The sequence below is a fragment of the Astyanax mexicanus genome, chromosome 13 (assembly GCF_023375975.1).
Source record: "Astyanax mexicanus isolate ESR-SI-001 chromosome 13, AstMex3_surface, whole genome shotgun sequence".
NCBI classification, from domain to species: Eukaryota; Metazoa; Chordata; class Actinopteri; order Characiformes; family Acestrorhamphidae; genus Astyanax; species Astyanax mexicanus.
In genome coordinates this window covers 27,973,872-27,998,264 of record NC_064420.1, presented here as the reverse complement: position 1 = coordinate 27,998,264, position 24,393 = coordinate 27,973,872, and the positions used below count along the sequence as shown (strand labels likewise).

Sequence of the window (24,393 nt, the reverse complement as noted above, 5' to 3'; positions counted from 1 at the left end):
TTTTTTTTTTTTGCGATTTTCTTGCGACATTTAATCCCGCTGAGTTCAAAAGGTAGATTTTTTTATTTATTTATTTTGAAATATGAATTAAATCCTAATAGTTATTAATAGTCTATAGAGAGTTCAGACAGAAACACAGGCTAGGTACAAATTCTCATCCAGTTTTGTTTAAAACTATTTAGTATAAAAAATAGATTTTTATACTTGTTAGTTCCTACTAATCTCAAAAAGCTAGGAGAAATAAAAAATGCACACCAAGCAAAGTCAGGGTCTCAGTAGGTTAATTACTCAAATTTTTAACTGATTGGCAACCCTAGTTTATTTGCTTCAAATATCAATTGGAAAAAAAAACATCAGAAAAATATTTTTTAAAAAGAAGATATGTATGCAGCTTGACTAGACAGAGGCATTTCAGGCTTGTTTTTATAGACTTAAGATTGATGGCTGTGTGCAGTGTTTGTTAGCCTAACATCTCCTGTTGATCTCCCTTGAATCTCCCTCTGCTGTGAAAAAAGAAAAGCACAAACTACAGACACCAACTTCAGACAAACCAAACCAAACCTGGATTGCTAGACTGCGAGGATTAGTAATAAATAATGAAAATAATGTATTTAATTTGATTTTCTAACAAGTATTCCTGATATTATCTACTATAAAAAAGGGAGCAGTCTCAAACAGACTTGTTTGTGTGGTTTCTGACACTGTATGACATACAGTTATCTGTAAAGATGGACAAAGCTACAAACAGAATTGAGGTTTGAAGTATTTGCTACAGAAGCTGAAAGATGAAGGGGGCTCTGGCAACCTTGAGGCTGAAGGCTTTGACTTTTCTAAGGTAGTTTTTTTCTGAACTACTAAAGCTGTAGGGAAGTTTTCACTCTGAGGAAAGTTGCAAAGTGGTGTGAATTATGCATCACAGCGCGGTCCGCGCAGCAGCTTGACCTCTGGATGGTCTCGGATTTCCAACACAACAAATAGATTCAGACCAATGCTGGCCCCTGGAGAGAAATCACAAAAAAAGGTGTTGTTGTTGCACAATAGTAAACTTTTCTCCAGTTTATGTATTTAGAGAGGAAAGCTTTCTGGTAGCATTCCTGACACACTGCACACAGTGTTGTGCGCACTTTTAAAACAATGCTCTGCAGTGGCTGCCAAGTTCAGTTTGTCAGCTCTTCTCAACAGGGATGGGATGCGGGCACCTTTTTTCTACGCGTGTTGTTGTAATTACTCATTTTCACGCTTCGCTTATGGCCTTGCAATTACCCAGGATTACAGTCAAGGTTTAATTCTGCGCGTGGGTTCAGAGCGCCGTGGTTGCGATGCAGTGCAGTGTATGTACAGTTCAGATTAAAAATAAATTGCAATGCAGGAGTTTTTTTTTTTTTCTTCACCAACTGCGCTGAAATGAGTCTAACTGGCTGTATCACAGTAAGTGTCAGCTTTTATTTGTAATACAATATTAAAACCTTCCGGAAAGGTGCGCACCCGTTTCCCTCTCGCAGTCACTTGTCAATAGGAGGAAAAAAAGATTAATAACTGGAGATAATGAGCAGAATTGCTGGGTGAAGTCAGCTCTGTACAGGTAGAGGATGAGGTAAGCAAATATTTTTGGCTGCGGAACAGAACAGAAGAGTACAAAAGGTATTATCTTAGCCCGTGTGCACTAGGCTGAATATTAATGAGCCTCTGTTTGAATCACATTCTTGAATAAAACCTTCAAGAATTCGTTGAAAAAAAAAGAAGTCTAGTTTCCACATTTCTACCTGTTCACCAGATGTGATATATATATATATATATATATATATATATATATATATATATATATATATATATATAAATATTGTATATCCCACAGTATATCGTTTCAGCATCATCATTGCAATATGTTTAAGTATAAGTATATATTCTGCTCATTAGTGAAATAGAAAAAGGCTTTTCACATTCGTCCATGCATTCTGATTAGAAAAGATATAATAATAATAATTATAATATAATATTATATATAACACTGTACAACAGAAAAATAAACATAAAACAATAAAACATAAGCACCATAAAATTAAGTTATGGTGCTTATAATTATATATTTGCAATTTCATTTATTTTATCCATTATCCATTACCTATAATTTTACCCATTTATACCTATTATCACCAAGTTGCATGACCACCAAGCTGGATGACCAACATCATCATAAAGAACAGCATCACCAAGCTGGCTGACCAGCATGGCCAACATGACCAAGCTGACTGACTAGTATGACTATCATGACCACACTGGCTGACCAGCATGACCAGCATCACCAAGCTGGCTGACTAATATGACCAGCATCACCAAGCTGGCTAATTAGCATGACCAGCATGACCAAGCTGGCTAACTAGCATGACCAGCATGACCAAGCTGGCTAACTAGTATGACCAACATGACTAAGCTGGCTGACCATCATGACCAACATGATCAAGCTGGCTGAATAGTATGACCAACATGACCAAGCTGGCTGACTAGTATAAGCATGACCAACATGACCAAGCTGGCTGACTAGTATGACCAACATGACCAAGCTGGCTGACCAGCATGACCAACATGACCAAGCTGGCTGACTAGTATGACCAACATGACCAAGCTGGCTGACTAGCATGACCAGCATCACCAAGCTGGCTGATCATCATGATCAGCATGACCAAGCTGGCTGACTAGTGTGACCAACACGACCAACATGATAAAGCTGGCTGACTAGTATGACCAACATGACCAAGCTGGCTGACTAGTATGACCAACACGACCAACATGACCAAGCTGGCTGACCAGTATGACCAACATGACCAAGCTGGCTGACCAGCATGACCAACATGACCAAGCTGGCTGACCAGCATGACCAACATAACCAACATGACCAAGCTGGCTGACCAGCATGACCAACATGACCAAGATGGCTGACTAGTATGACTAGCATGACCAACATTACCGAGCTGGTTGATCAGCATGATCAACATGACCAACATTGCCAGCATCACCAAGCTGGTTGATCATAATTGAATGACCAGCATGACCAACATTTTCCCAACATGCACCTGTACCAGCATTGAGGATTATAACCTTTCAACCACCTTGACCTTCAAAGGCCAGTTTACACCATCCAGACCCATCCATATCATATTTATATGTGTAAAATATCCTTTCAAATGAGTATCCAGACACATTAAGTCATAAACAAAAGGCTAGTGCACACAAAAGAGCCATGCTGCCCATAAATACAAGGAAAGTCTCCATTGCTGTTTTAATTAGGTATGTATTTACAGGTATAGGAACAATTTCCCACCGTTGACAGCTCTTTAACAGCTCAGACACTCTCAGCAAAGTGATATTCCTATTTTTAACGACAGTGATACGTTTCTGCTTCACTACACTCTGCTCCAGATTCCTGTGCTTTAAGTAGCATGAATGTGTACATGCATAAACTGTGATTCATGATCTGCAGTGTTTAGACAAGCATCTTGTAGTTTGCTAGTTAGGCTAAGCGAAGCCAGTTACAGACGTTCTATGTCTTGACGCCTACATGCTTTTATTACACAGCCATTCTCAGTTCCATTGGCTCTGGAATGTGATATCACGCACTCGGGAAGGGTTTATGTGAAAATAGCTTTCAAAAATATGAAAAATGGAAGCTGTGTACCTTTTAAAACAAGCATATTATGCCTTCAGGCTGAAGAGAGCTAATTGCTAACACTGTGGACTTTTGGGGGCTGCTTGATATTTATTAGCACCCACTTATGGAATTAGGACACATAGCACACTGTCTTTGAAAAATTGCTGTTTACTGCAGTTATGTTATCTGCTTGAGAAATAATGTAGCTGGAATTTGCATAAATTTGAATATTTGACAAACAAACCAGAGGAAAATACAAATTAAATGTCGAAGGCAGGTCGCTGGCTGTTTCTTTCTCGGTTAAAGACAGTGTGTGTGTGTGTGTGTGTTTCTGTACACAACTTACAGACAAAATTCAGGCTTCATAAAAGAAATCCAAATTGTTGAAGGCTAAACTGGGTCAACGCGTCTCCCGAACAGCAGATTTTGTATGGTGTTCCTTGTGTGCAGAAAAATGGCTGCCTGAGGCTCATTGATGCACATAGAGGGTAACCTACAGGATCTGTTGCTTTCTTCTTCTTCGTCACTGACACACAGGAGACAGGACACTTTTGGAGGTCTTGTAGGTGGAGTCCATGCCTCGACGGGTCAGAGCGGTTTCGGTGGTATTTGAGGGAACCTACAGTTATCTGTTAAGTATTTTGTCCATATTTAGCATTGAGAAGTGTGTCATTCAGTATGTATCAAAAACACTGTTATTTACTTTATATAACTCTTATCATTGTGACCGAGGTGAGCAACAGTACATTGCTGTGTGAAAGGCATCTGGCATATTTCAGAAGCATGTCCTCTTGAGACCCTGCATCCTCGTATGGGGACATAACATTTCTGCTTCTGTGCACCATGATACTTTTATATTTTTTTAAGCATTGACCCATTGGACCCATATGGAGACACTATCCGTACCATCTAGTGGTCACATGACTCAATTGATTATAAAAAAACTAGATGATGGGAATCCCAGTCAAAAGTTTCTACAGCCAGTCCAGACAGAAACATAGGCTTTGTGAAAATTTGCATTGAATTGTAAAATTAAAAACTGTTTTTTTTTTTTAGTGTAGAAAGCTAAAATTAGTTTTTGGACAAATTGGGTCCTACTGATCACAGATGTCCAGGATAAATGTTATATGTTAAAATAAACTGCTGTCCCCATATGAGGACGATGTTTTTGTACAAAAAGTTGTTTTTTGCAAAAACACAGTTTAGTTTTTATACTAGTTTTAAGTCATACTAATCTTAAATAGCTAGGAGAATGAAAAAATGCACACAAAGCAAAAGTCCGGGTCTCAGGAGGATATAGGACCGTAGTCTGCATGTTTGCATGTTTATGGTGTTAAAACAAGCTACAAGGGACAAACCACTACCTAAAATATGCCCTTTCCATTTCAAATGAACAAGGTTCTCCTACTCACACTTGCAGAGCCAATAATAAGTAGAAAAAAAGGCACAGATGAATTCAAATCTAAATTTATTATAAAAAAGAACACTTATTCTTACCATTAGTCAAAAACAGGCAACTGATATCACACTGTGCTTTATCTGCTGACTGTCTTTTTTTTTAGGAATTTTAGCAAATGTACATACTGCTACCCCATGATACCCCAAGATAAGATTTTATTATATCTTAGTTACATGAACATTTTAGCGTTTTTGCCAAACTAATGAACAGACATTCCTCAACAAGCATGCCTTCGCTTATTGACTGAATGGTAAGTTTAAAACTGTGTTCCAGTTGTGCTTCTTGTGTGTTTTGTTTTAAACAGATCCCACAAGGTTCACCCAGGGTCCGGTGGACATGGAGATCATAGTGGGGGAGAGCATTGTGCTGCCGTGTCAGATTGCGTGTGACCCTGCTCTGGACGTGTCCTTCTCCTGGGCGTTCAACGGACAGATCCTCAACAAACTGGATCCGCACTATGAGCATGTCGGTGGGGTAAGACGTGACTTTGGCTGAATGTCCTTGTCGTACAGCATGTTCCTGGCATGGTGGCCACATTGTTAGGAAGGGTACAGATGGAGGTCAAATTGAGGAAGCTTAAAGAAATAAGAGGTAAACACTGACAGTTCCGAACCCTGGCCGTGGAAGACCATCTGCCCTGCACAGCTTCACCAGAAAGAGCCTATAGGTTGATGCATGCGTCACAGACTCTTTAAAAGATGTGGAAAATTCATTTTAGTGCCCTGTCCTTCACTTTAATTCATGAACATTCAGAGTGCATTACAAAGCAATTCAAAAACTTAATGAAATAATAAAAATCAGGTTGTAAGGAGCAGTAAAGTCACCCCGCAGTAAAGTACAGAGTTATACAGGAGTTTCAGTTTAGTTCTCCTGTAACGAGGCTGCTGCAGTATTAACATTAGTCGCTAAGCACTAGCACTTTTGCCGTTCAGAGGTGAGTATTGTTGGCCTGTAGCCTGCTCCTAACCCGACTAGCACTGCTGGAGCAGCATTAGCATTACCTGCTAACCATGCTAAGCGCTAGCTCTATCGCCGTTAAGAGGTGTGTATATCGCACTGTAATCCGCGTATTTACTGTGTAAAAACAAGCTACGTGCGACGTGGAAATATGGAAATCTAAGCTTACTGTAAATAAACACAAACACTTTAGTCACCTGGAGAGAAATCTGTGTAGATTAACATCCAGCACTCGTTTGACTTAAAAAGAAAATTTATTCTTTTAAGAAATGCAGTTTTATTTAATTAACTTAGCTTAGCTTTTCACAGTTCTTACCACCCAGCGGCGAGACCTGCTGAATTAGAAGAAAAACATTAATATCCTCTGGCAACCTGACCTCAAAGTTGGCATATACGCCAAGCCTTTATGACTGCTGACACTTTTTGGAATAAGCGTTTATAAATGTTAATGTATGTTATGTATGTCACTTGCAGAGTGAAACTGAAACTAACCGGAGCAAACTTACTGTAATGTCACAGGTGCCAAACACAGGACAGAATTTATTAAATAAAGTGTAAGGCTTAGAAGAATAGTCAGGGATAGGCAGGGCCAATAATCAAATTGCAGCATAAACACACAACATACTAGAATGAGCAGGAAATACAGTCATACACGGAAAATCCGCATCAGGACAAAAAATGGAAGGCAAGAGATTAGTCAAAATACGAAAATAAGTAGACAACAGGAAAACAAAAAACAAAACAAAAGGTAAAAAAACAAGGAAATGCAAGGAAGAAGAGCTAAATAAATAGATTCAATACCAGGTGAAAAGTGAAAGAGAACAGGGGCTACAGTGCCTTGCAAAATTATTCGCCCCCTTAAAACCTTTCAACCTTTTGCCACTTTTGGATATTTCAAACTTATTTTAGAAATAAAAAACAAAAAAAAAGTGGAGCGTGCAATATTTTTCGGCCCCTTTACTTTCCAATGAATTCTATTTATCATCATCAGTATTTTAGGTCAACATTGGATCATTCAGAGATCCTCACTGAACTTCTGGAGTGAGTTGGCTGCACTGAAAGTAAAGGGGCGACTCACTTTTCAGTTTTTTATTTCTAAAAAAAGTTCCAAGAAATAAAAATATCCAATAAATTTTGTTCCACTTCAGGATTGTGTCCCACTTGTTGTTGATTCTTTACAAAAAAATAAAATTTCATATCTTTATGTTTGAAGCCTGAAATGTGACAAATACTTTTGCAAGGCATTGTATATATACTGAAGAGTCCAGGTGTGAGCAATGATTAGAAGCATGGCGAGCCTGAACACAGATGCGTCACTTGATCCGGCATGTCAAGGGGTTTGAGCGCAGGTGCATGCTGGGAAATGGAGTCTTACTCTAAAGAGCTAGAGGAGTCCGTAGCAGGCAGAGGGACAGTAACAGGACTGACATTTATACACTGTAACAAACAATTTTACCTTTCAGACTCTGACTTTATTCAGACTTTCAGGTGTGAAAACAGTGTAAAAATGGGCAGGACAGGAAACCAGCTGGAAATCACTGGTTTGGGATGACGCTACTAAAGTAGGAAAATACAGAAATGCTCTAAGCAAGTAAACTAAGAAAGCCTTTAAATCCTATTTTATCTTAAGGTTCGTAGTTTGAGAAGATTGTACACTATTTCAGTGCTTTACAGTCATCTGTTGCTTACTGATGGATCTGTAGTTTAAACTAAAACGACTGGCTCGTCTCCACGGATTGTTTTCTGTTTCAAGCTTTTGGCCGAAGCCTTTGCTGCCTTGGCTTGTTTTTCGCAGCCCTGTGCTGCTTCTGTTCTGCATTGTTTCCATCAAAAAAATAATTATCCCACAAAGCGTAGCTTAAGGGATCTTCAGTGCTTTGCTCTGGTTTGAATCCGCGTCAGGATTTTAGAGCCACAGAGGCTCACTGACCTGTCAGCGCTGGACAATTTCTGAAATGTCTCCATGATGTAACGATGCTTTTCTGAAAAGATTAATTAGTGTCAGAGAGGAGAAGAGCGAGGAAAATGCCCCGGTGGTTTCTAACGGACATGTCCCATCAATATTGGATCTGCGCGATTACTTTGATTGGCCTTAAAACAGATTCATTTATGTCATGTTCCCAAGCCTGTGAAAGAGCACCTCAGTTTTAAATCCTATTTGCGTAACGATGAAACACAGAAATTAGATAGGGCCTGAGTTATCTGCGTCCGGATGCATTGTGAAAGTAAATGCGGGTATAAATCATAACAGGCTGGGAATGATAAATACAGCATTTTTTGCTCGATTGCCTAATTAAATTTACTGATCAAACAGAACTAAATGGGATAAATCATTCAACCTCTAGACAGATACTAAGACACACACACATCCTCACACACACACACACACACACACACACATCACTGCCGTATTTAAGCTTTAACAGTGATTCTTATCTGTAATGAGATTCCGTTTTTCATAAATTCTGTAATGTCACTCGTAGTCTAGTGGGATTATCATTCTGAAGTTCACAGCTTAGATGACTTCATTTGCATAATGAAACCAAATCTGCCGGCTAACTTACTTAGGGACGGGAAAATGCACATTAACTCCTCGCGCGCCGTCAGGCCCTCGTCTGATCTTCTGCAGTTCCACTAAAGACGCAGCTCTCGATGTTAGATATAAAGAAGTCACATAACGCTTTAAACAGCAGTATAATTGGGTTTGTAAAGACCTGTTGACTCCCTTTAGAGCTCTCTGTTTATGTTAATGTGTTAGCAGTGTACATAAATGGAGTGCAGCTGAGAAATAGTAACCTTTTAGAGTGTTGAAGCTGCTATGCAAAAATCTTGGCTCTATTTTTTTCTCTTTTGTTACTTTTTGAAATAATATGAATCTGGATATTGTTCGTTAAACAATATCAACATTTCAAGATGAATAGACCAATAGAAAAGCTTGGAAATTATTTTTTTTTTCTTTGCAATTTTTGGATATACAAGGTTTTTGCATGGCAGTGACAAAATATAATTTACATCAGGGGTCTCAATACAAACCAAACAAATTTAAAAACCCATTTAAACATATCCAGAGACCACCTAAAAATGATGAGTTTCTTTGATTTTACCACATTAAAAACCTCTGGAATATAATCAAGAGGAAGATGGATGATCACAAACCATCAAACCAAACTGAACTGCTTGAATATTTGCCCCAGGAGTGGCATAAAGTTATCCAAAAGCAGTGTGTAAGACTGGTGGAGGAGAGCATGCCAAGATGCATGAAAACTGTGAAAACTTAATGAATATGAACTTGATTTCTTTGCATTATTTGAGGTCTGAAAGCTCTGCATCTTTATTGTTATTTTATTGTCATTTCTCATTTTTTTGCAAATAAATGCTCTAAATGCCAATATTTTTATTTAAAATTTGGGAGAAATTTTGGGAGAAGATTACTTTATTATCTCTTTTATAAACCGAGTTTATGCAAAGTGACCACGCCAATACATTTCATCGTAGCCTACTTTATATATTTGCATGAATACTTGATGAAATTACTGTAGAAACGATAGGGACACTTTTCTATTGTCCCCACGAAATTTATCGTCATGTCGTCATCACTACCGCCCACACTGCCAAAAGTACCAATTGGTCTTATATGATATTTAAATTTTCGGAGATACTGATTTTTGTTTTTTTTTTATTTGCTGTAAGCTATAATTATCAACAGTAAAAGAAATAAACGTTTAAAATAGGTCACTCTGTGTGTAATACATCTATGTAATATATGAGTTTCACATTTGGAACTGAATTACTGAATTAAAGTAACTTTTAAATGATATTCTGTTTGTTTGGTTTTTTTTTTAGATGCACTAGTATATGTAGTGTTGCCCCATACTGAACAGCACTGTATCTATACTTCCTAATAGGCAGGCGTTCACACTGTGTGATTTCAGCCCATTTTTAAGCCTGGTTTGGTCATAGCCGACTGAATTTCAGGATCAGTCAGAATTTTTGCTCAGTCGTCTGATGTTTGATATGCAGTGTAAGAGAGGAAGCGATGCCCAATTAACTCTCCAACCGAACTCATTTGTGATTTCTGATATGTCAGAAAATGCGCTTGCTTGTCTCACAGCTTAAACAATCTTGTGAGCTGATTGGTCAGCGTCTTGCAGAAAGCTGCGTGTTGTCGATGGCGGCGGTTATAGACAGCTACACGCTGATACTGAAAATTTCATTTCCGAGCTGTGAGGCACAGACAACACACACAGAGCTAGCTGAAAGTGATTTGGAAACTCCGGCACATGTGTGCAATCAAATTATAGCTTCCCCCCAATGCCAAACCATATTGTCCACATCTTTCCAGCCACCTGAGGGTCTATGTTCCTGTTTTCACTGTGTTCTATTTTATTTAGGAAGTTAGCACAGCTATGATCTTTCTCAACATTTCTAATATAATAGATGGTGCCATTTTTTTTTTTTTTTTTGCTGATTTGAGCGCTTGTATGTAGGATTGCACTGAAATAAAATGTTTTAGATAAAACCAAACAAAACAAACCATTGGAAATTACTAAACACATTAAATATGTACAGGAGTTGGACAATGAAACTGAAACACCTGGTTTTAGACCACAATAATGTATTGTCTCGACGGACAGTTCTGGTGGAAACAGGAGAATTGAGGTGCACATTGAATTCTGCCGTGATTTGGGCAGCCGTGGTTTTTGTTTTTTTGGATGTAATCCAGGTTATCACCCGAACATCCCTTTCAGACAGCTTCCTCTTGCGTCCACAGTTAATCCTGTTGGATGTGGTTCGTTCTTCTTGGTGGTGTGCTGGCATTACCCTGGATACCGTGGCTCTTGATACATCACAAAGACTTGCTGTCTTGGTCACAGATGCGCCAGCAAGACGTGCACCAACAGTTTGTCCTCTTTTGGACTCTGCTATGTCACTCATAATGTTGTGTGCATTGCTATATTTTGAGCAAAACTGTGCTCTTACCCTGATAACTGAACCTTCACACTCTGCTCTTACTGGTGCAATGTGCAATTAATGAAGACTGGCCACCAGGCTGCTCCAATTTAGTTTCGTTGTCCAACCCCTGTATTACTTTATGTTCTCATGGAATAAATTAGTTACATAGCAAAACTACCATTAAAAATATTTATATATTAAATTTATACAAAATTTATTTGAGTTTATTTCAGCACTGCAGTTATAGTTTTACATTTAGCTATCCAGCTAGCTAACTAGCTACTTCAGCAGTGCAATTTAAGTCATAAATATACCTCACTAGTGCTATTCTAATTATACACTTGCATAAGCCATTGGGCACTTCAATTCTATTCGTAAATTTACTTCAGTGGTGCTACTCAAGTCACATGTGAGTCAAATTTAGGGCGTTTTCACACCTGGAGTTGGTTTCTATGGTCCGAATCAGTTGATGAGTTTGTTTACTTTGGAGCGTTTTCTCCTTCTGTTTGGTTTGGTTTTACACCAGTATAAACCTGGGTATAAAAGCGCACCAAAATACGCACCAATAAACCACATAAGCACGTTGTGGCTTTTTTTATAGCTGTGGTAATTAGGTGTTTTCTGGCTAATATATCAGATTAAACTGCACTTCATCAACAGTTTAGCTCAAATAAAAGGAGTACATTTGATAGCTGTGTCGGATCAAGACCGCATCGCGTTCTTACCGCAAGTGAACCAGCTCCAGAGTTTGTTTGGGACCGGACCTTGACCACCTCCCCTAGCTAGTCTTAACATAGATCTGCCTAGAGTTTCATGTGTTTTGTGTAAAGTGTAAGCATCCACTTCGTGCATAAATCAGACAGGCTATTTACTTCAGTGTAAATTATCACCATATAACAAGATTTGCAGAATCGCACAGTGTATGCTTATAAGCCTTATACTGTTTATACCGTAGATTCCCAATACTCACCTCTGAATGGTTTGTATTTTGTATTTTCCAATTTCCAATTCCAAGTGTCTCAACTGCCCCTATAAACGCTAAAAAAAGCACTAAACATCCATCCATCCATCCGTTTTCTGTTTTTTAACGATCTCTTACTGTGACGTCACAATAAGAAAACCTACCTTGGCACCACGTACCACCTATCCGTCAACTCCCACCAGAGCCCCACCCACTAGATCAGTTGAAAATCCTGACTATTTCAGTCATTGTGATGGGAAGCCTCGGACAGTACACAGCAGAATTATCCAACAGACTTTGTCTGAAGGACGGATCTGTACCTACTATCAGTGGCCAGTCAGCAAATGAGGTAGATGCAAGTACTTTTAAAAGAGTTTGTACATGGTAAATACTCAGCAGTAAACATGAGGCGTGACCAGCAGTAGTCCCTGTCAGTTTCACAGTAATACCAGCAGTACGTAAGACACGCAGCTGCAACGCAAGGCTAATGTCAAGTACCCTATTTATCACCGACTCTAATCACACACGATCGTCAGGTGTACACGCATGTCTCCTGTATTAATTGCAGGGCGTTGTGAAGTTAGCCCCGCTCCATAAGCACCTCGTCCTTTGCCATTATTAGATTAACAAGTGCGTTTAATTTCACCGCGTTGATTTAGTATTCATCACATGCACCGTTGCGTATCACAAACTGAATCCAATCACAGGCCCCCTTTAATGTGATTAAGTTCTAATTAGAGCCCATTAGCCACTAGGTTCATTAGCCGGAGCCTATGCCAATGTTAAGAAGCTGCAGAAATGGCCACGGGGAATGTTTATCTAGGACGGACATTTCAAACAGTGTAGTAAACAGATTTTGGCAAAACACATCCATTCGCTATGAGGCTCGACTTCACTCTCCCCGCAAAGCGTCATGGGAGCTTACAGGTCGTCAGGCTTTATTTTGGAGCCAAGTGTGTGCATATGTGCGAATGTTCTGCACACGTTCTTTATTTCTTCAGTGTCTTGATGTTGTGTCTGTTTACAGAATGTTTTTTTTTTTGTGCTAGGTCTACTCATTAGCACAGTGTTTAGAATATTGTACACATATGGAGGTTCCAGATACAGAGTGTGTTCCAAATCTGCGGGGTTCAGCGTGCGCCAATGTGTGTGTTTATGTGCAGAGTACAGCTGGAGATCTAATGATACGAAACATTCAGCTGAAGCATGCTGGGAAATACGTCTGCGTCGTCGACACGGACGTGGAGAGTCTGTCTGTGGCTGCCATCCTGATTGTAAAAGGTAAAGAAACTTTGTTTGTTGTTTGTTTAGTGCAATGGTTCTCAAACAAGTCAATGATTTATGGCAATTGAATGTTAAATGACAATATGGCTCTAGGACATTATGGTATGTCAGGGTATTTTTGAGATATTGGCAATATTCTTTGTGATATGACAGTTTCAAACAGTTTCAAACATTCCATAGCATGACTCTTTTTATATATATATATTGTGAACAGCAATAACTTTTTTATTTAAATATTTACAGCTCTGGAAAAATAATAAGAGATCACTTAAAAATGATGAGTTTCTGAAAGCTCTGCATCTTTTTGTTGTTATTTCAGCCATTTTTCATTTTCTGCAAATACATGATCTAAATGGCAATATTTTTATTTGGAAGAAATGTTGTTCATAGTTTATAGAATAAAACAAATGTTCTTTTTACTCAAACATAAACCTTTAAATAGCAAAAACAGAGAAACTGATTTAGAAACTGAAAAGGTATCTTTATTTTTTTCTAGAGATGTATTATTTCAATATAAATATCAAAAAAGAGTTTGGTTTCAGGAATCATACTGTCGCTGTCCAATGAAAAACAAGTATCTTCATTTTTGGCGATTTCTAGTTTTAATTGTCCCAAATACTTTGTCAGCATTTATTGATCAAAGGACCAATTGACATTTTCCGAAAATTACCTGGGAAATTTTTCATTAAAAGTTTTATCTCCTGTAAATTTGCTGTTTTGGAAATACAAAGCCTCAGACAATACACAGCAGAGTTATCCATCAGACTTTGTCTGAAGGAGGGATCTGTACCTACTGTCTGTGGCCAGTCAGCAGATGATAAGAGATATAAGATACTTATAAGTACTTTCAAATAGTATGTTTGGAAAATGGCAAAAGCTCAGCAGTAAACATGAGGCGTGGCTGGCGACAGCTTATTTGCATAAAAGTGACAGAGCGCTTCTAAAAACAGCTGATTCTGAAGAGGACAGAAACTGGCAAGATCTGAGCTGGTGAGATCTCTTTAATATGTGCAAGAGTGATTTTGTTTGCAAAGAACTTTATGAACATGTTTTAATATAGCCCATAGACCTGTTTTAGCTTGTGTAAAAAGCGATCGGTATATAACATGTCCTCTTAAAAAGCGTTACAGAAAATAGCAAAACAAATACAAAATAGACTGTTTTCAAACAGAATTTCACTAATATATAATAATAATTACAGTGGTATTATCTTGTACAATATTATAAGGCACATCACAAAAGAAGCAGTTATTACCATTGTATTATCTGTGTAACACGTGCAGCAAAGAGCCTGACCTGGATCTCAGAATGTAAAAAACCCTCAGTAATCTACAAAATGTTCCGTAGAGGCTGACTGGTTTCGCAGACATGGATTAAACCTAATTTTGGACCACAGTTAAATTATACTTTATTGATCCACTTACAAAGGAAATTGGTCACAGTTCTGCGTAACTGTGCTCAGTCAGCACATTGCAGCAGCACTGCCTGGGGCGGTATGGGGTCAGGTGGCTTGCCTGTGGTGCAGTCCTGGGATTTGAACCTGTGACCTTCCAGTAACTGACCCAGTACCTGCTCTGGTTACTGATTACTGCCCAGTTTTACCGTCGGCTCAGTCTGATTCTATAGTCTGTTTCTAAGATGCCTAGAAGTCTAGATTAATTTAAAGTCACTATTGATTTATTTTTATCAGATCCAGTACTTTGGATGTGCATTTTATAACATGTCGTCATTGTGAAGCAAAAATCTTAGATCTTTATTCGTTTTTCACAGTTTTTATGATATTTTATGACAATGAGACATTGTATCTATTTTATGTGCTAATAAACAGATCAGTAAAAAGCTCCGAAATGTCCCTTATTAATTAAAATATTTTTACATTGACTTCCACTGAAAAGTACGGAGCCCCCGAAGGGACATGGTGTATTTACTTTTACGTAAGAAAAATGGTGAGCACCACATATTAGATGATGAGCACCACTTACTAAGTGGTAAGCACCGCATACTATGTGATAAGCGCCACTTTCTAAGTGGTGAGCACCATTTACTTAGTGGGAAGCACCACATATTAGGTAGTGAGCACCACATACTAAATGGTGAGAACCACTTACTAAGTGGTGGGCACCATGTATTAGGTGAGCACAACATACTTAGTGGTGAGCACCATATACTAAGTGGTGAGCAAGACTTACTAAGTGGTCAGCACCACATATTAGATGAGCACAACATAGAAAATGGTGAGCACCTGATATTAAGTGGTGAGCACCACATACTAAGTGGTAAGCACCATATATTAAGTTGTAAGCACACATACCAAGTGGTGAGCACCACTTACTAAGTGGTGAGCACCACCTATTAGGTGAGCACAACATACTAAGTGATGAGCACCATATACTAAGTGGTAAGCACCACTTACTAAGTGGTGAGCACCACATATTAGGTGAGCACAACATACAAAATGGTGAGCACAACATACAAAATGGTGAGCACCCAATATTAAGTGGTGTGCACCATATATTAAGTTGTAAGCACACATACTAAGTGGTAAGCTCCACATACTAAGTGGTGCACACCACTTACTAAGTGGTGAGCACCACATATTAGGTGAGCACAACATTCTAAGTGGTGGGCACCAGATATTAAGTGGTGGGCACCACATACTTAATGGTAAGCACCATATATTAAGTGGTAAGCACCGCACACTAACATGTAAGCATCATATATTAAGCGGTAAGAACCACTTACTAAGTATTGAGCACCACATATTAAGTGAGCACAACATAATAAGTGGTGAGCACAAGATATGAAGTAGTTAGCAACACATACTAAGTGGTAAGCACCATATATTAAGCGGTGAGCACCACATACTAAGTGATAAGCACCACATATTAGGTGGTGTGACCCATATACTAAGCAGTGAGCACCACATACTAAGTGGTGAGCACAACATACTAAGACCTGAGCACCACTTTACTGTTATTGACTTCAGTGTGATTAAATACAAATATAAAAACTACTTAAACACAAAAAATAGCATTTGTTAGCTGTCCCCACTCTCTATAACTGTAAACTTTACCATAAAATATAATTATTAAAATCCTTTAGAGATGTCATTTTTGTTGCATTGTTGTGTGACTCCTAATAATAAATAATATTTAAGTTAAAATACACATTTTATTAGTGTTCCTGGGTTTCAATCATTCCTGTTACTGTAAAACATTACCCCATCTGAAACATCTGGAACATTCTACAACTCACATCAACAACAGGAAGTGACATCAGCTCGTTCTTCTGAAGATCATGTGAAGACCAACATTATTAAGTTCCCTCATTAGTTTTTTCTGTATATTTGATCTTATCTCATTCCTGTTGCCTACATTAATTCATGGATATTATTTGTTTATTTTCAAATTACAAATTCTGGGAAAATCACTAGAATCTTGCTATTAGCATTTAGCTATTTTTCATGTTTTTTGCTAATTCTATGCTAAAAATTAATTCCTGGTACTTTCATTCCTGTTACTCAAAACATAAAAAGTAACAGGAGTGAGTTCCAGTAACAGGAACGAGTGCCAGTAACAGGATTGATTTCTTTTGTCATAAATATTAATTATTTGAACATGCAGTAAACCATTTCTTAAAAAAAATAAAGATTTTTCTGTGAGAGAAAATCAAAGTGATAAGTGGACTTGCTTTTAAACATGCTTTTTAAATCTTTTTAAGTCTTCAGCTTAGAGAAACCTTGTAAAAAAATAAGTAAAGCTGCCTTGACTTGAGTTTGAGCAGTACGTGTTTTGTATAGTTAAATATGTGTTATTAGATTCAGAGTTGGAAAAGAAAAAAAAAACTTTAATTTGGAAGAGTTACAACAAGCAAATAGCACCCATTCGGTGGAATGGCCATTATATTTAACGTAATTCTTGTTGCTACACTTATAAAATAATGAAATTCTAGTCGACTGCAGTTTTTTTCAGGATGCTGAGAATTGATCTGTATTAAGTAGACGTCTAAATTCTATTAAATAGTGTCAGGAAATTCATCTGAATCTAGTGGAAAAGTTTGTAATAGAAAAAAGTTAATTGCGCGAGTGTTGAACTAAGCTTTCGAGAAGCCGCTAGTAAAGTGTGATGCTGTTTTAAATAGTACTTTAATGCAGTAATGTGTTAATGTGCAAACTCATCACTTAGCACTTCATTTTAATGGCTGTGTAATCCCCTTTTGTAAAAATCCATTACCTCCAGAAAGCAGTGTCCATCTTAACGCTGCGGAGAATGGGAGATCTTGAGAGAAGGCATAATTGGCCGTGTTCACTTCTGTGAGATCGGGTTCTCGTGTTTGTCCTTGTGCTCCGAGGGGAAAAAATAATTGAATAATGAATTGATCCATGATTTTATGTTCCATTAGTATGAGTTAATTAGAGTAACATATCAAAGCTGTTTATCAGGGAGCAGTAATGAGTTTTAGAGGATCAATAGCTTTCAATTAAGATTAGCCGGCTATGCTAAACATATCTGACTGTAGTTTAGAGAAGGATCAGAACAGTAGAGCCTTCTGTAAAGCCTACATGAAGAGACGCTGACATTGTAAACGTGTTATGATGTAGTTCTGCTGATTCAAGTACCGTATTTTTTGGACTATAAGGCGCAGTTAAAATCCTTTATTTTCCTAAAAATCGACAGTGTACTTTATAATCTGATGCACCTATTGTAAGAATTTTACCAGTCATGTTGTAAGGAGCAGTAAAGCCACTCAGCTGTAGTAAAGGAGTTTCAGGGAAGATTCTCCAGCACTAAGGCTGAAACAGTATTAGCATTAGCCGCTAACCGCAGCGCTAGCGCTTTTGCTGTTCAGAGGCGAGTATATCGGACTGTAGCCTGCTTGTTTACCTTGTTAAAACAAGCTACGTGGGAGAAACCGCTAGCTGATAGCGCCCTGTATTACCATAAAACTCACGATTCCTCCGCATAGCGCTGTTGGGCGGCATTTGCAAGCGCTAAGCACTGCTAACCAAAGATAGCTCTAGCGTTGCTGTTAACCACACTAAAATACTTAAACTTTAAGCTCACTGTAAGTAAACGTAAGCCCTTTACTCACCCAAATAAATAAGTTCTCTGGAGAGAACTTTGTGTAGATTAACATACAGTGCTTGTTTGACTTCTCCTTCTCCAGTGGCAAGACCTGCAAAATTATAAGGGAAACATGGCGACACTATTGTTCCTTACTATTGTCGCTTAAAACGAGACTGAAGCAGTATTAGCATTAGCTGCTAATTGATAGCGCCCTGGGTTTCAGGAACACTCAGGGTTCCTCATTGTAGCGCTGTTTGGATGCATTTGCTAGCGCTAACCGCTGCTAATCATGGCTAGCGCTGTTGCTAACATGGTGACACCCTTGTTCCTTACCAGAAAATAGACATTTATTGATAGTGCGCCTTATAATCTGTAAAATACGGTAACTAAGATCTAAACGCACGGTTTCATTTAGAAGACAGATAGGATGAGGAGAGTAAGGCAGAGGAAGTCTTTTAGAGAAAAGCTCTTATGAAAGCCAAACAAACTGCCCTGAGAAATGTCAGCATTGCTATCATTCTTTAGAGGATGCAGCCATCCCCTCGCACGAAGCAGCTTAGGACGTTATAATAGCCTGCGAGACCGGCCTCGCGTCTCAGAGCCAGAGGGCCATGATAGGGCAAAATGCTTCTGCTCCAGGGGCTTGGCGAGATCAGTGGTGAAAAAGCTAACTTTGCTAATTGTCGGATTGAGTCAGGTCCCCCCGGAGCTCCAGACGGCGTAACTGTGGAGGAGATCACGGACAGCACGGCCCAGCTCTCCTGGAGGCCGGGCCAGGACAACGGCAGCCCCATCATCAGCTACATCATCCAGACCAAGACGGCTTTCACCGTGGGCTGGCAGGCGGTGAACACGGGTAACAATGCAAAAGGATTAGCTGCAGCCACTCGAGCGTAGCGCCAATTCAGCAGGGACTGAAAAAATTACAGTAGACGGTTTCGGGATCTGTCTGCCTCTTTTTTTCTTTTTAAACCAAAAGAAATAAGAAATGGCTTATGCTTGCATGGAGTGGATATATTTGAGAGGACCTCTTTCAGTGTTAAAGTATAATGACTTCTTCATCTGGAGTTGGCCAGCATTAGAGTTTCTTTTTAAACATTTTAAATTCCTTTTAAAATATTCTTTGATTAAAGTATAGAGAAAGAGAGAAAGGGAGAGATTGCTTGTATTGCTTGACATCTCAGGCTTACCGTAATAAAAAAACACTGGCTTAGGAATAGAAGCCTGCTATTGATTGACTTTTATTGCAGGATGGGTGAGTAGTAATGCTGATCTGTATGACTAATCCAAGTCTTCTGTGTTTGCTTTCTCAGTCCCTGAGGTGATTGACGGGAACACGTTGACGGCTACGGTGGTGGACCTGAACGCGTGGGTGGAGTACGAGTTCCGCGTGCTGGCCAGAAACAGCGTCGGCGTAGGGGAGCCAAGCCCGTCCTCGCTCAAGACCCGAACTGAGGATTCCGGTGAGCACCGACCTGAAGGTGTTGAAGCTTTAGCTGTCTATAGGACGGAGTTCTGCGGTTGCTGCAGTTGCTGCAGTTGCTGAAGATGTTCCATGGGGGATTGATGTTGATGTGCTCAGATGATGGACTGGAATAAGCAGATTCAACAACATTTGCATGTTGTTGTGCGTGTTGTTTTTTCTTGGGTTACAGAGGAAAGAGCAGAATTGCTGAATTATAATGGAGATGCTGGCTGCTGCTGAACTTTACTGGCATCCGTTTCAGTGTATTCAGAGGCTGCTAACAAAAGCCTTTAAAACAAGGCTTTTAAAGCAGTTGCTGTGGGAGCAGAGCTTTGTTTTTGAAGTCGATAATGAGGCCTAAAATAAAGGAGAGGAAGGGAAAGGGAAGTCAGACTAGGACAAGCAAAGCGAGCAACTCTGTGGGTCTGCTGAACTCAATAGTGAGTGTCCCCCTCTAAACCCCTAACCCTCCTCTTTCTTTTCTCCTCTCTGTTTTCTCGAACGCAGTTCCCGATACAGCGCCGGCTAATGTCGGAGGTGGGGGAGGCTCCAAGTCGGAGTTGGTAATAACATGGGAGGTAAGTCATCTGTCTATATTACTGCTCCCTCTGTGTGAGGTAATGGTTTTGCTTAATTGAATGGAATTGAATGGGAGTGTTTATTACCCCAGTCAAAACCGAACCCATTCTCCAGCTGGGCTCTTGGGTCCTATAATGCCATTCATTTCTGCGGCGGCTTCTTATTACAAACAGGTTCATTGGCGGTCCCGGGGGAAGCTCGCGTTCTCTCCGCGAGCCGTAATGAGCTCTAGATTGGCGCCGGGTGCGAACCGGACGCTGAACCGGGTGTGTATGCGTTTTAATATCACTATAGTTTTGTGTTTCCCTCCCAGCCCGTGCCCGAGGAACTGCAGAACGGAGACGGCTTCGGCTACATCATCGCCCTGCGCCCGCTGGGAGAGCTCACCTGGACCCACGCCGTCACTTCCGCCCCGGGCCGCTACGTCTACCGGAACGAGAGCATTCCGGCCTTCTCTCCGTTTAACGTGAAAGTGGGCGCCTATAACGCGAAAGGCCAGGGGCCCTTCAGCCCCGTAACCACAGTGTTTTCTGCAGAGGAGGGTGAGTGCGTGAGCTGCATTATTCACACTCCACACAGGCTTAGGAGGTGGAGGAGGAGGAGTGGGGGTGGGCTGATACTAAAGCTGGCAGTCTGCTGGTAGAGAGCAAGCAGCCTTGCTGTAGCCTTGCTGGTGACAGAGTTGTTTGACTAACACGTTTATTCCAGCCTTGCTTTAAAGGATTTTTGAGCTAAATAGTTTAATTTTGTTTCGTTTTGCTTCGTGCTTTCACTTGCTTACTCCTTCTTATTACTTATTCTTGACCTGATTCTGATTCCCTTGGAAATATCTTTGTTGCATCAACAGATAAGAATAACACAGGAAAAAAGATTTTTAAAACACACTTTGCTTCCATTGCACAGCAGTACAATGGAAATCAACCTCTATGTTTAACCCATCAAAGCAGAAATCACACCCAAACTCACACGCACTCACACTTATACTCACACTAGTGATAAGTACAGGAATAACACTTACCCAGTGCTATCTCAATGCCTGGGGAGAAATTGGGGGTTGCACTCTTTAAAAATAATGCAGATGGCATAGAACAGTGGTATTTAACCTGTGGCACTGATAAGGTGAGTACTATGCCAAAAAGTAAAAAATCTGTTTTGCAAATGAAAAGGCCTTTAAACACATATATATACAATTCTGGAAAGAAAAATTAAGAGACCACTTCAGTTTCTGAATCAGTTTCTCTGATTTTGCTATTTATAGGTATATGTTTGTGTAAAATGAACATTGTTGTTTTATTCTATAAACTACAGACAACATTTCTCCCAATTTCCAAATAAAAATATTATCATTTAGAGCATTTATTTGTAGAAAATTAGAAATGGCTGAAATAGCAAAAAAGATGCAGAGCTTTCAGACCTCAAATAATGCAAAGAAAACAAGTTCATATTCATAAAGTTTTAAGAGTTCAGAAATCAATATTTGGTACAATAACCCTGTTTTTTTCTTCTCCACCAGTCTTACACATTGCTTTTGTATAACATAATGCCACTCCTGGTGCAATAATTCAATAGTTTGAACAGTTCAGTTTGGTTTGATGGCTTGTGATCATCCAACTTCCTCTTGATTATATTTCAGAGATTTTCAATTTGGTAAATCTCATCATTTTTAAGTAATCTCTCATTTTTTCCATATATATATATATATATATATATATATATATACAGCAGCAAATAAATTGTTGCAGAAATGGTTGTACAGAAGGAAGTGACGGGACTATAAATGACTAGAAGCTTGCATACAAAAGTAGTGTGTAAAGCATGTAAAATACTTGTGTATCAAGTTGTAGAGGTTCCTAATGTTGTCCCGCATTAATATATCTAATGCATTCTGCGGTGTAGGGGTAGCGCATCCAATAGCATTCCACACATTATAAAAAAGGATAGGTCTGGCTATGCAGATTTTAGATGGCAGCAGTATGTGGTTGAGCGTTGTCCTGTTGGAATAGCACACTGATTTGTGCGTTGAGAAAAACTACAGGCACTGGTTGCAGAACATTATTAATGTTATGTTGGGTTGTCAAAGTGCCTGTAATGAAGAGCAGAGGTGATCTGACCTTTTACGCAAGAATTGCACCAAACATCATGACACAAAAAAATGAAAAAATGAAAAACAAAAAATAAATATTTAGGTCTAATATAGTAGTCACATGACTGACACATGCTGCTGGATTAAAAGGCTAGTTTTGTTGGTATTGTTACCAAAAAAGTAAACTTACTTATCATAGATAAATGATTAAAAGACCCTGAGGCTGAACTATGTACAAGTGAAGTGGCCAGTGTATCTTTCACTGAAAAAAAAAACAAGCATAAATTATAACAGATGTTCTATGTTGGTGGCACTCTTAAAGTTAAAGGTTCATTGTGGAGTCAGACCCTATTTTGCAATGTTCCTCACTTAAGCATTACATGAATCCTTAAGTAGCTAGCAAACAAAATGAGCTATATGATTAGGTGTGTCAGAAAAAAAATAATATTATAATATATTGTTGGATGATTATGTAATCAAGTAAAATTCAATAGATTGCATTAATTGTTGCACTGTTTTCTTTAGGTTTAAATTGGCCAATTACATTTTCATGTAGGCTTACAACCTTTCCTATAGAAAAAACACATTTGTGGTTTGTCCATAACAGAAGGAAATTCAGGGATGATTTCAGGGATACACTGAAATTATTATTTTTTGGCCAAAACGGATGCTAAAAAACAGTTGACTGAAGGCTGAATACTGAAAACAGCTTTTTGCGGGTTTCTATGAATTGCACCACTTTTTAAACCATCAAAAACTGCAATTACAGCAGTTAACATCCCAGCATGCATATCAACAGAGGACAGTTCACTTATTTACAGACATGTGTAAAGCACTCGAGACTCGGACTTGAGTAAACATACAAGTGCTCTATAAAAAAATGACTTGAGTAGAAGTTGAAGTGTCCTTAAAGCTCCACACTTCAGAGGAAAAACTAAAATATTCAATATTTTTTGTACTTAAGTTATTTTAAAGTTTCCTACTCAAGTAATAAGGGGTATAGCACTGTGTTGTGTAGTTAATACAGAAAGCAATGGAAAGTTCTCAGATTAAAAGGCAGAAAAGAAGCAGTGGGGTTCTCTTATAAGATCTATATAATTTGATCTCTTGATTTACTTAATAATGAGGAGCTTCATCCTTGACAGTGACAGTGCAGAATGTCTACTGCTCTGGCTTTAGTGATAATTTGGGTTTAGAGTGATTTGTAACATTTTTATATTAGTAACAAGTAGGGGTGAGCAATATTATATTGTATACAATATATCGTGACACAGAAATATCATGATATTAAAAATCCATATCGTGATAATAGGGCTGTTCAGTCTTAAAAGTAGTATATTATTTACTGTGAAGCTTTAAGTGTATTTATTGTATAAATGTTTTAGTTTGCAGTTTATATGCATGCACTAAATATTCTGCAATATTATTTGCTGCATTATATTATTTTATGCTATATTATTTATTTTGCCACATTATGATTATACTGTTATACTATTATACTATATTCCTATTATATTATATTTTATTATATATTCCTCATATTTTAGTTTTCCTATATCGCCAAGTATATCGTTATCGCAAAAATACCCTGAAATATCGTGATATTATTTTAGAGCCATATCGCCCACCCCTAGTAACAAGTAACAATGCAGCACATAAAAAAATGTATTGGAGTAACAGTATAAAATTAATTAAAAATATGTAGTGAAGTAAAAGTGGAAGTAGGAGAAAAATAATACTACAGTAGATACAAAAACAGCATTTTACTTCAGTTCTACTTCATTACTAAACATCTGAATAATTTTTGCAGGAAAATATTTATCACATCCCTAGTTTGTAATAGTGTTGTGTGAGTTTAAAAACCATTTAAATTGGAAAAAAAGAATCTGACCAGTACGAACTAAATCACCTTTTATAATTCTAACAGTAAAAAGGCACCT

General features: G+C 38.5%; 1 protein-coding gene across 1 annotated transcript in view; it reads left to right on the top strand.

The window, feature by feature from the left end:
- Positions 1 to 24,393, top strand: part of cntn3a.2 (contactin 3a, tandem duplicate 2) — a 167,982-nt gene that overhangs the window by 116,373 nt on the left and 27,216 nt on the right. Inside the window, exons 13-18 of the mRNA XM_022677584.2 lie at positions 5,410 to 5,579; positions 13,140 to 13,257; positions 19,024 to 19,182; positions 19,640 to 19,789; positions 20,299 to 20,369; positions 20,684 to 20,912. Coding sequence (XP_022533305.2) covers positions 5,410 to 5,579; positions 13,140 to 13,257; positions 19,024 to 19,182; positions 19,640 to 19,789; positions 20,299 to 20,369; positions 20,684 to 20,912 — 897 coding nt within the window. The remainder of the gene's footprint in view (positions 1 to 5,409; positions 5,580 to 13,139; positions 13,258 to 19,023; positions 19,183 to 19,639; positions 19,790 to 20,298; positions 20,370 to 20,683; positions 20,913 to 24,393) is intronic.